The sequence below is a fragment of the Ovis aries genome, chromosome 7, assembly GCF_016772045.2.
Source record: "Ovis aries strain OAR_USU_Benz2616 breed Rambouillet chromosome 7, ARS-UI_Ramb_v3.0, whole genome shotgun sequence".
In the NCBI taxonomy this organism is placed as follows: domain Eukaryota; kingdom Metazoa; phylum Chordata; class Mammalia; order Artiodactyla; family Bovidae; genus Ovis; species Ovis aries.
In genome coordinates, this window is record NC_056060.1 from 79143796 (window position 1) to 79155927 (window position 12132).

General features: G+C 52.9%; 1 protein-coding gene across 1 annotated transcript in view; it reads left to right on the forward strand.

Moving 5' to 3' along the window:
* Positions 1-2785: 2785 nt before the first annotated feature.
* GALNT16 (polypeptide N-acetylgalactosaminyltransferase 16) overlaps positions 2786-12132 on the forward strand; it is a 106954-nt gene continuing 97607 nt past the window's right edge. Inside the window, exon 1 of the mRNA XM_060418700.1 lies at positions 2786-3335. Coding sequence (XP_060274683.1) covers positions 3159-3335 — 177 coding nt within the window. The 5' untranslated portion in view covers positions 2786-3158. The remainder of the gene's footprint in view (positions 3336-12132) is intronic.

Below are 12132 nucleotides of genomic sequence, written 5' to 3' on the forward strand. Positions count from 1 at the left end.
GGCTACACTCCTGTGGTTTTTTTCTTTTTTGGTGAGGAGTGAGTGGGGACCAACCTAGACAGCATATTAAAAGCAGAGACATTACTTTGCCAACAAAGGTCTGTCTAGTCAAGGCTATGGTTTTCCTAGTAGTCATGTATGGATGTGAGAGTTGGACTACAAAGAAAGCTGAGTGCCGAAGAATTGATGTTTTTGAACTGTGGTGTTGGAGAAGACTCTTGAGAATCCCTTGGACTGCAAGGAGATCCAACCAGTCCATCCTAAAGGAAATCAGTCCTGAATATTCATTGGAAGGACTGATGCTGAAGCTGAAACTCCAATACTTTGGCTACCTGATGCGAAGAGCTGACTCATTTGAAAAGACCCTGATGCTGGGAAAGATTGAAGGCGGGAGAAGGGGACAACAGAGGATGAGATGGTTGGATGGCATCACTGACTCAATGGGCATGGGTTTGAGTAAGCTCCGGGAGTTGGTGATGGACACGGAGGCCTGGCGTGCTGCAGTCCATGGTGTCACAAAGAGTCAAACATGACTGAGCAACTGAACTGAACTGACCTGAGTGGGGAAGTTTGTCTTTGGGACAGAGTTACCAGGCAGTGACAATTTGGGGCAGATGTATGGCATCCTCCCCACTGAGCCCTGGGGAATAAGGGGTGAGACTCACAGAAATCCTGACAAATTCCAGATCCTCCTTCCCTCCCTCCCCTCATGGAGCCCTCCTTCTGGAGCCATCAGAAACCCATCAGCCTGATTTTGGTTTGGCCTGATCCAGCTTCATCCCCCATGCTGAAGGGATGTCTTTGGATTCCACATCCTCTTACCCGGTTCTTCATGACCAAAGGCAACTAGACATGCAAAAACCAGGCTGATGGAGGGAGCAGCCTACAGCAACAGAGGGCCATTCTCCGAGTCTTCCCATCTGGCTGACCTGAGAGCCTGTATGGAGGTGGGGACACCAGGATGGCAGTTCCCTTACATTTTCTCCTTGTCTGGAGATGCCTGTGGGGCCTGATTCCTAAGGAGCAAGGTCTCCCTGGCTTCCCAGACAGAACATGACCCCTGGATCTGCCCCATGATTCATGCAGAAACCAGAGAGTGGCTGGACAGTGGTTTTCTTGGTCTGTGGAAATGAATCCTGGTCCCTGCTGCAGTCTAATTAAACTCTCCAGGCAAGGCAGACGGGGGACAGCAAGGCTGGCAGGAATCCCCGCACCTTCTCCTATTGCTCCTGTTACCATCTCCTCTTGCCTCAGATTCCCTGCTACTCTTACAGAGCTCTTGGTGAGATCCTTTTTTGTCCATGACCCTTCTTAGGGTCACATTCTTGCAAGGGTCATGTTTGGATTTGTCCTCGTGGTGAGACTTCAGAGTGAGGAAAGGATATTGCAGTTATAACGATGACTTTTCTGCAGCCAGAAAACCCACTCAGGTTTTCTTCCTTCAATTTACTTCACTCCAGTGGAAATGTATGGAGCGTCTACTACATGCACATTTCAGTCCTGCTGCTGGAGAAACAGGGACGGAGGGGTGCTGATGGAGGTGGCAGGATAAAGCATGAGCTGTGACCTCACCATCTGCCAGCTTCATTTAGAGGCCAGGACCCGAGGTGGTCTTTCAGACCAGCCAGTGTCCAGGAGCACCAGGAGGACACAAACTCCTTGACAACCCTGCCTCTCACATGCAAGGGCCTCCTGGGTCCAGACTGCCTCAGCCTGGCCAACCTCAACTCCCACCAAGAACTTTCCAGATCCTGGTACCCAGCACCACCAGGTACCTCTCTTCTTTGAAAGCATCAAGTACTTTCATCCTCTGGACGTTTTCTCAGGCTGTTCATGGCGCTCACACCCTGCCCTGTCCTCCCCTTTCCTACCTCTTAAGACTTTATTCGAAGAATTTATCCACTTTCTTTGAGAAGCCTTTCCTTAAGACTGCCTTGCGGTACAGTATTTCTTCCTCTGTGACCTCTGCTTGGTTAGTTAAGTTAATATCTATTTAGTATCTAATATCTATTCCCTGAGTGTCTGTTTCATGCCTGATCCTGCGCTGGTCTCCTAGAACTAACTTAGCCCACCTTGCTGTCTGCTCGTAAGTGAGAGTAGTTCACACAGAGCCGGGGCAGAATCTCACTGGTTTCTGTGTCAGTGTTTTGAACTTTGCTTTAAGTGTCAGACGGAGAGGTAGTTTCTAGAATGGGCTCTGCCACTAATTAGTCGTGTGGCCTCGGGCGAATCTTCCAGCCTCTCTGGCCTCCTCCCTTCTTCCTGATGAAACGGTGACGACGATACCCCCGAGTTGTCCAGCGGACAACGAGGCGGGGTGGAGGGAAGCATCGTGAACGCTGGGAGCCCCAGGCGAACGGAAGAGGTGAGGTGGTTGTACCCACAATCTCCTTTCACTGGCTGCGAAGCCGCGTCTCTTCCCTTTCGCTCTCTTCGAATGTCAAGTGCACCGGCTTCCAATCCCTCCTCGGGGCGGGCCCTCTGGCGGCTCGGCATCCTAGGCTGCGGAGGATCCCGATGCAAACTCCAGACTCTCCTCGCACCCAGCTGCCCCTTCCCAAGGACTCGCCGAACACATCTTAAACCCTGTTCAGAGCGCAGCCCCAGAACTGCAGCTCCGCTGCGCGGGCCCCGGCCGGGGTCGCGCATCTCCAGCCGGTGACTCAGGGCCGCTCGGTCCGGGAGTGGGTGGAGGTAGGCGGGACAGACCCGGGCCGCGCGGGGGCAGGCGCCGGGAGCTCGGTCGCGGAGCAGTTGGAGTCGAGACTGGCTCTGGCCCGTCGCCATTCCGCCGCGGGCGTCTGCCTCGCCGGGCCTTCTTCTCGCGCCGCTTCGCATCCGCTGCGCTCCTTTCCCGGGGCGCAACGGCCCGGCAACCCGCCGGGGCTGGAGCGCGGGGCCGGCTCTGCGAGCGAATGAATGGGCGCCCGGGGGAGGCGCGCGCCTGGGGCTGAAGGGCATTAGGACCGTGAGGATCGCTCCGCGCTCCTGTCTCTCCCTATCACCCCCCCACCCCCCACCTCTCTCCTTTTTCTGCTCTGCAGGACCGAGCAGCCCCGCGCGAGCGAAAACAAACAGCTGGGGCTGAGAGTGGCCCCCGCCCCGGCCCCGAGAGCACGCCGGCCCGGGCCCCTACTCCGGGCGTCCGCCCGCCCACCATGAGGAAGATCCGCGCCAATGCCATCGCCATTCTGACCGTAGCCTGGATCCTGGGCACTTTCTACTACTTATGGCAGGACAACCGAGCCCACGCAGCATCCTCCGGCGGCCGGGGCGCAAAGAGGGCGGGCGGGAGGCCAGAGCAGCTCCGAGAGGACCGCACCATCCCGCTCATTGTGAGTACGCGCTGCGCGCGGGGTGGGCGGCCGGGGAGCCGCGGCGCGCGTCCTAGCCCCGCGCGGCTGCAGAGGGCGCGGGGCCGGGCCGGGGGCTGCGTGCCCGCTGCGCTCCGCCGGCTTTGTATACGTTGGAGCATTCCTGTCCGTTGTTATGGCAACCTCAGTCGGGCTAGCGGGGCCAGGGCGCAGGGATGGAGGGAGGGTGACAGCGGGTGGGGGCTGGGAGAAAGTACTGCAAGTTTGGTGGGCCCGGCGTGCGCACACGACTGGGAACGTGGCGGCGCTCTCGGCACTGCGCCGCGGGGCCCGGGGCGCAGGGGCCGGGAGTTGGGGGTTAGGGGTTACCCCCGCCTCATGCGTCCGGGAAGGCAGCTGGACCTTGCGCACGGCGAGCGGCAGTGAGAACCGCACGCTGCTAAGCGCGTGGGTGGCCGTGTTCTCCCCCTCTCCAGCCTCTTGGGGGCAAAAGACGTGGGGTGAGGACGCTGGGTAAGGCACGGTCACTAGGGGCTGTGCTGGACTTCGAGCCCCCTTCTCAGACCCGGTCAACTTGAACCTGCTTGTGATGAGGACTCCCTACGACTACCCCCAGGGTTCTCTGGATCCAGGAAAGGTCTCGTCCTGAAGGCGTCCCTCGCCCCAACACCAGTCCACCGCCACGGGTGAACTAGCAGTGTCTGGCCCCCCGACGTCAGTGCGAACGGCGGGGCATGGCTGGGGCTCGATGGAGGTGCAAGAGTGCCCTCCCGACGCTCTGGGGGCCTGGACTGGGGCGTGCCTGTCACTGCCTCCTCCAGGGCCCCGGGTGACAGCTGTGTGTGGCAGGGGCACCTGTTGAGACGGGAGGTTCCGGGACCCGCGGCAGGCGCGCTCGGGCGGGCCGCGTCCTTCGTATGGGGGCGGATGGTGGGCGAGACCCTTGGGCGACCCTCGGGTCTGGGCTAAGGGGCGGGGCCGCCTGGGGGAGCGGAGTGTGGGGCTGAGCATGGCCATTCCGAAAGGCCTGGCCTTGAGGAGCCCCCCAGGGAGGCGCAGGGTCAGGAGGGCGAAGGCTTGTGTGGAGGAGAATCTGAGGTCTTCGTGCCAAGGCAGCCGAATCCCAGGAAAACGGAGTGTTGTCTGTAGGGAGGTTGTCGTTGTGTGGAAGGCTCTCGTGTTCCCATCCTGTCCCTGATTCCGTGTCTTGTTACCTACCAGGAAAGAAGTAGCTATCCCCTGCAAAAGAGCATTTCCAGGCTGTGCCTGAGGAGACTTTGGGGCCCCTGGGCTTTCCCCCAGCCCCACTCCCCCATGCCCATCTACCCCTCTGGTGGAGCTCTCTGGGACTGCGCCCTGATTAGGTGAAACGCTCTGCTCTGAGCTGACGGTGCCTACCACTAGCACAACGTTTTCAAAGCACTTGTGGACGTTTGGACAGACAGGCTGATGAGGCAAAAAGCCTCCGGGGTCAAGATCCTGGAGAGTTGGGATCTGGGTGGACAGATAGATCAGAGTCAGAACTGGGCAAACCAGGAGCGGCCCCTGACCGACCCCGGGGAGCTTCCACAGCAAGGACTCATCCAAGCTGCTGCGTTCCTGCTCTCCAAGAGGGCCAGCTCTGGCCCAGAGTAGGCGGGCCTGGAGTGGCAGGGGAGACGCAGACTGCCCAAATGCTCTGTCCTTTTCTGTGGTGACGTGATGGGAGGAGGGTCTGAGCTCGAGGAAGAGGGGGAGGGGATGAGGGGGAATGGAAGGGAAGGGCACAGAGAAGCTAACTGCTGCTCAGAGCTCCAGGCTGGTCTCATCACAGGTGCCGGCGCTTCAAAATCCGGGCCAGGCCACTCAGACTGAGAGCCCCGGAGGGTGCCGGGGGCTTGGGGGCCGCTGCTGAATGTGGGTGGCACTCATTTTGAGGGGGTAGCAATTGGAGGTCATGGGAGCTGCAGTGAACGTCCTCTCCTTGTTCCCTTGTGGTCGGACTTGCGGCAGATTAGAAGAGGACTGTGAACTGGAAGCTGGGTTTCAAGTATGAAGAAGAAGCGGGGAGCCAGGAACGGAGGTGCAGGAAGAGAGGGAGAGTGGAAGTTCCCGGCAGTGAGCAGCAGAGCCTTCTCCGGCCACTCCAGGCATAGCCCGCTCCCTCGCTGTTCTTAGGCTTTAAGCCCAGGATGTCTGTTCCCTGGGCGTTGATCCCCAGTCACACCCTGCCTTTGACACAGCCTTGCATTCCCATATTCTGGGGTATTTCACTTCATTGGGATTCTCAGCTATCGGCCTGTCTCTTCATTGAGTGGCAGCTATCACTCAGGGACTGTGCAGGAAGCTTCATGCAACCCCACCTTGATGAGCACAGCAAGACTTAAGAAGTACTGTTAAATGAGTGAAGAACGATTTCTGCTCATCTCTGGGAGCCATCAATGATCCAAGTGTCATATCCCACTAATACTTTATTCCAGCTCCAGCCTGACTCTTAACTAGAGAGCTAGAGGAATGTATGTTCAGCTTCTCCAGGAGATAAACCCTTTGTTCAGCTTAAAAGGGGCAGGTGCAGCTGAAGATTTGCTTTCTGTCTGAAATCCATGGTTAACCTCTCACTGGTCTTCTTGCCATTTCAAAACATGTCCCTGTCTAGTTGGGCCAGAATGTGCCGCACGTGGATTTTCAGATTCTTAGGGAATGATGCAGCCAGCTCTGCTGACAGAGGCTAAGGAAATTCAGACAGGCGTCATCATCCCTCCCCTGAGGGATCAGAGAGCTGAGCTGAGAAAGGGAGGGTCTGCATAACAGCCTGGGCCAGGAGGCAGCTCTGGCTTCACAGTGTCTGGGTGATCCGAAGCCAGCCAAGTTGTTTCTGGACCTTGGAGACACTTGTTTGGCATTGTGGGGTGTCGGCATGGCAACCGGATGGCCCAGATTTCTGGGGGAGGTCCTGATTTTTAATATTCTGTCCTGCTGTCAGCCCATGTGTCATAAATTTTGATGTGCAAAACTGGTTATGGAATCTGTCAAACTAAAGAAGGAGAGATACTGACTTCATCAGTAAATGGCTGTTTGCGAGGTGGCAGGGTCTGTGATTTTCTCCATGCTGTGCTTTATGGGCAAGGCAGTGGATTTGAGGATATCTACTTGAATCTACACTGATGCTCGCTAGCTCTGGACAGCAGCCAAAGCAGGAGGTGGAGCAGACACAGCTGGCCTTCAGTCTTCGGGCCTCACAGCCGGGAAGAACATTTGTGATTGGTTTGGTTTTCCATATGTGAAGTCTCTATTAGGCATGGAGAGGGGGGCAGGATACTAAGGTGTTACACGGAATTTCACTTTACAGACATATTTTTAAAAGACTGTCCATTGTGGGTATTTTTAGGATAGGTGTACTCCTTTACAAGGTCTCCTATTTGAAACCATGGAAGTTTTAGGCAAGAGTGTTCCCAAGCTGGAGTTTTTTATCCTATCGGTGGGGTACTGCTCAGTGAGCATGGACAAAAACTTGTATCTCTGGACCTTAGTTATTTTGTGTGTTAAATTTGAGTGAGGGAATTCCCAGTGGTTTAAGATTTTGTGCTTTCCATACCAAGGGCATGGGTTTGATCCCTGGTCCAGGAACTAAGATCTCACAAGCCCTGCTATGTTTGGGATTTATTTAAATAAATAAATTTGGGTGAAATGATTTATAAGGTGTGTGGACCCTTGGGTACGTTGATGATAGTTTCATTTCTAGAAGCAGATAAATGGCTTTAAGGGAGTTCTTTTGAACAAAGTTGTAAGATTTATGGCTAATTGAGGGGCTACCCCTGTCTGGAGTAGTTCCCCTGGTAACCTTAGAGCCTGCACAGGGATCCCTGCTTACCTAGCAGAAGGGAATATAGATGATGACTTTTCCAGCACTGTTCCCTGAGAGTAGAGGCTTCAGTTCAGTCTGAATAGGTTTATATTTTATTTATAATGTGTGCATTTCAGAACTGTGGGAATTATGATTTGCCTAAATGACCGAAAATGATGTTATATTTAATTTGTGTAGGTACCACACAAGATAGAGGGTGGGGAGGGAGAATCCCCAATTCCTTTTGCCAAAATGTTTGAATTGAAAGGACGCAATTTCTTCTTATTGGACTCCCGGCCTGGATCCTGTTGAGACCTGTCTGTAGGACCTGGGGACCACACTGAGGCCACAGGACTGGTAAGGGCCCTCACAGCCCAAGAGTCCCTTTCCTGGGAGACCCGCGTGCCGAAGACACAGGATCCGTTTTAGGGTTCTGGTCGTCCTCCCGCTGCTGTCGTAGCAGCAGTTCCTGCACCAGCTGCTCTGAGGGTGTTGGGCCTGGCTTTCCTCTTTGGTGACTGTGTTTGTCATCTCTGTGGGCACAGGAAGCCCTGGGGTCTGGAAGTGCCATTGAAGTGGGCGTGCAAGGGCACTGATGGGCCTGGCTGGGCCCCAGGACTGTCTTGCTGTAATGGAAGAAACCCCCCTGGGCTCAGAGGGGAGCCTGGAGCTGAGCAGTTCATTACAGTTACAAGATTGCAGATTTATCCCTGTGCCTTCTTGAAGAGACCTGAAGCACCTCCCCCTAACCACGTGAACAGTGAGGCTAAACAGACAGGAGACTGAAGGGTTTCAGAAAGGAGCAGGGGGCAGAGTTGTGAGACTCAGGTCAGTGATGAGTCCACGAGGGCGGAAGTTCGGTTCACTGAGCCAGACAGCGTGCTTGGGGCCACCCCAGGCGGTGTGCAGCTTGCTTTGGAACCGGCCTCAGCTTCTCTTCCCTGAACTCTGTAATCTTTGACCTATGCCCGTTAGCCTCCGTAATCACTGCTGCCTCTGTGTTATGTTTCTGGTGGCGGCATTTGTGGGACACGTCAGTGCTGTGTTAGGTGTTTTACAGGCCTGAACCTCCTAGAATCCCTTCAGTAACCTAATGAGGTCAGCGCCATTATCATGCCCAGTTAACATGAGTAAACTGAAGCTCAGACAGAGCCGGTGACTTGCCTGTGATCTAGCACCGAGTTAAGTGCTGGATTTGAAGGTGTGTCTGCCTCTGAAGCCCATGCTCTTGTCTTTTCTCTGAAGCATCCTCAGGGTAAGATCCAAGTCTGATACATTAGCATGTCTTTCCTGGAGAGCACCTAGGTCAGCACCTTGTTTTTTTTTTTTTTTTTTTTTAATATTTAACATTTGCCTGGAACCAAACTTTAATAACCCATAAGCTCTGACCTAACTGAATATTCCTTCATATGAATTTTTATTTATTTATGTATTTATTAATTTTTATTTTTACTTTATTTTACTTTTACAATACTGTATTGGTTTTGCCATACATTGACATGAATCTGCTACGGGTGTACATGGGTTCCCAAAAATGAACCCCCCTCCCACCTCCCTCCCCATAACATCTCTCTGGGTCATCACCGTGCACCAGCCCTAAGCATGCTGTATCCTGCATCAGACATAGACTGGCGATTCGATTCTTACATGATAGTATGCATGTTACAATGCCATTCTCCCAAATCATCCCACCCTCTCCCTCTCCCTCTGAGTCCAAAAGTCCGTTATACACATCTGTGTCTTTTTTGCTGTCTTGCATACAGGGTCGTCATTGCCATCTTTCTAAATTCCATATATATGTGTTAGTATACTGTATTGGTGTTTTTCTTTCTGGCTTACTTCACTCTGTATAATTGGCTCCAGTTTCATCCATCTCATCAGAACTGATTCAAATGTATTCTTTTTAATGGCTGAGTAATACTCCATTGTGTATATGTACCACAGCTTTCTTATCCATTCATCTGCTGATGGACATCTAGGTTGTTTCCATGTCCTGGCTATTATAAACAGCAGCACCTTGTTTTGAATTCACTCCATAAACATTTGTTGGGGGAAAAAATGCAAAAGCCATATAGAACAAAATGTTGGCAGGAGGAAAAGTAGGATTATGGATAATCTTCCTGTCCAACTTTTGGCTTTCTCCAGCATTTTCTGTAATAAACATCTATTAACATTATAATGATAAAGCCAATCAAGATAATTATTTTTAAAATATTCAACGACTGAATAAAGTCACTCTTGACTCCTTGATTAAAGTGTAAACTTCTTAACCACGTCTCATGCTTCTGAGTCCCACATCAATGCTTAGCACTGAGCCAACAGAAAAGACTAGAGACTTATTTGAATTATTCTGTAGGCCTCCAAGAAATAGAACTGGGATTAGTGGGTTCCCTGGTGGCTCAGACAGTAAAGAATCTGCCTGCAGTGCAGGCCTGGGTTCAACCCCTGGGTCAGGAAAATCCTCTGGAGAAGGAAATGGCAACCCACTCCAGTATTCTTACCTGGAGAATTCCATGGACAGAGGAGCCTGGTGGGCTACAGTCCATGGGGTTGCAAAGAGCTGGACATGACTGAGCAGCTAACACGCTAGTGGGTGAAAGTTGCAGAAAGAGAGAGATTTCTTTTTACCAGAAGGAACACTTTCTTGTTGAGCTGACCATCCCTGGAACAGTCTGAAGGCTGGCCAGGGTTTCTCTTCACACTCCCTGTTGTCAGGTCAGTGCTCGCTTCCAGCAGCAGTTGGAGGAGGAGAAAAAGGCTCGTGGTCCTGACTGTCTCCAAAGGTGTCAGGCAGCTCTGTAACTGAGTTGGAAATAGGGCCCAATTATTATACCACCAGAGACCTGGCACCCAGGGAATCAGGGCTGGCCAAACCCCCCAAGGCCAGGGAAGAGAGTGACGAAAAGAAAGCCATAACTGCCACTGTGCTGTCCCCTCCCTGTCCCTTTGGAGCTGCCAAGAAGGGAAGGAAAGGAGGCCGAGGCTGGTCAGAGGCAAGGCCACAGAGTCGGAAGTGCTGGTCTTCAGGATCTTTCCTGCTCCCCAGAACAAGGTCCACAGAGGTTTTCCACCCACCTGAGGCCTCTTGAATCTGATCTTCGCATATGCCGCTTCTGTTTCCCTCATCCCGCCTGGGGAGAGTTTCCAGATGGCCTGGGCTGTCCCCTGGGGGCCCTGACCATTGCTTTCCAGGGTGGTGCCGGCTGGCAGTGCCCTGAGCTGTGTTTATGGAGGAGGCCTGGCCCCCCTCACCATGAATTTCAGGCACACCCTTTGTCAGTATCTGGTTAGAGACAGGAAGGCCATCGGAGGACTTCTGTGAACATTTCAGAACAGGCGGGAGTGGCAGACCGGGGACATTTGGGGACAGTTAGGGGATCATTATACTCTGCAGGCAAGATAAGGCTCAGGCCTCGTCTGGGGAGATACGGAGGCAAGTCTGCCTCAGGTATAGCCTTTCCGCTTTTCTGGACCCATTAGGAAGAGCTCCAGGTTAGCTTAAAGGCATCAGTGCCACTTTCCTGCCAGTCCAGAAAGTGAGGTATAGCTCCATGCAGATCAGGGACAGCATCGTCTCAGAGCTCGGAGAGGAGGTGACATCTCTTAACATGCTCAGAATTGTGAGCCCTGCTGTTGTGGGATTTCCCCCGGGCCGTAGCTGGGTCAGGTCCAGGCAGAACAGGATGGCCCAGGATGGAAGCAGATGTTGGCTGTCAGGGATGAGAGGGTGAGGGGATGGAGAGAAGATGCAGAATAAAGGACAGATGACCTTCTCTCCTAGGCTCAGCTCTGCTCCCAGGGGGCTGTGTGTCCTTAGGTGAGTCACTTCCAATCTCTGGGTCCTTAGTTTCCTCATCTGTCAGATGAGACTTGAACTACGGGATCTCTGAGGTCGCTCTCAACTCAAACCATCTTTGATCCTGTTGGTCGTTCCTGCTAGAGTGAGATGGCCCCAAGCCAGGACTCATGATCTGATGGTGCTGGCATTAAAAAGAATAAGGCCAGAGGGTGAGGCATACAAAAACCAGGCCACTTGTGTTCAGAAGAGTGTGAAACCAGTTCTCACAAGGAATAAACTGGACCAAACCCATTGTGTTCTCTTCTCTCAAAACACTGATGGGACGGCGCAGCTCGCCTTCTGCGAAGGAGAAGCCTATGTTATTCATGTGTGAGTCTGGGAGGCACACAGACACGTCTGCAGGAGTGTCTCTGGCTGGACTTCAGACTCTCAACAATGCGTAATGAGGCTGCAAAGACCCCTGAGCAAAGAATTCATAGCTTCAAGCTCTTGGACTTTATTCAGAAGACAGGCTTGGAATTTGGCCACAGCCTTAGAAACCCAGATTGTTTGTAAAAATCAGTTTAAGGAGTTCAGAAGATTGTCTGTCTCTTGGTAACCTTCAGCTTTTCATAGGTTACATATAGAGCAGATTAGAGCAAGCAAGCTGGGGCCTTGTTAGGAGCTGCTGATACACTGAGAAGTGACAGCTGACAGCAAAGGACCAACCAGCTGTGTGAAGATGAAGCCATCCCCTTGCCCCTTCTGACCAGGTGCACACTGGTCAGAAACGCTGCAGGCATCATTTATTCCTTCACTGGACAATTATTTACTGGGCATGTACTGTGTGCCAGGACGGTTACAGGCTCTGGGAAAAGCAAAACAGGCAAGGTCCCTGCTCTAAAGGAGCTTACACCCTAGTGGAGGAGACAGACCACAAACAGATAAATATACTATGTGTTAAAGAAAGAACAGAAAGTGAAGTCATTCAGTCATGTCCGACTCTTTGCGACCCCATGAACAGTAGCCTGCACCGGCCTCCTCCGTCCATGGGGGATTTTCTAGGCAAGAGTACTGGAGTGGGTTGAGTTGCCATTTCCTTCTCCAGGGAATCTTCCCGACCCAGGTCTCCCGCATTGTAGACAGACGCTTTACTATCTGAGCCACCAGGGAAGTCCTTACTATGTGTTAGGTGATGGGAGATACCGTAGCAAAAT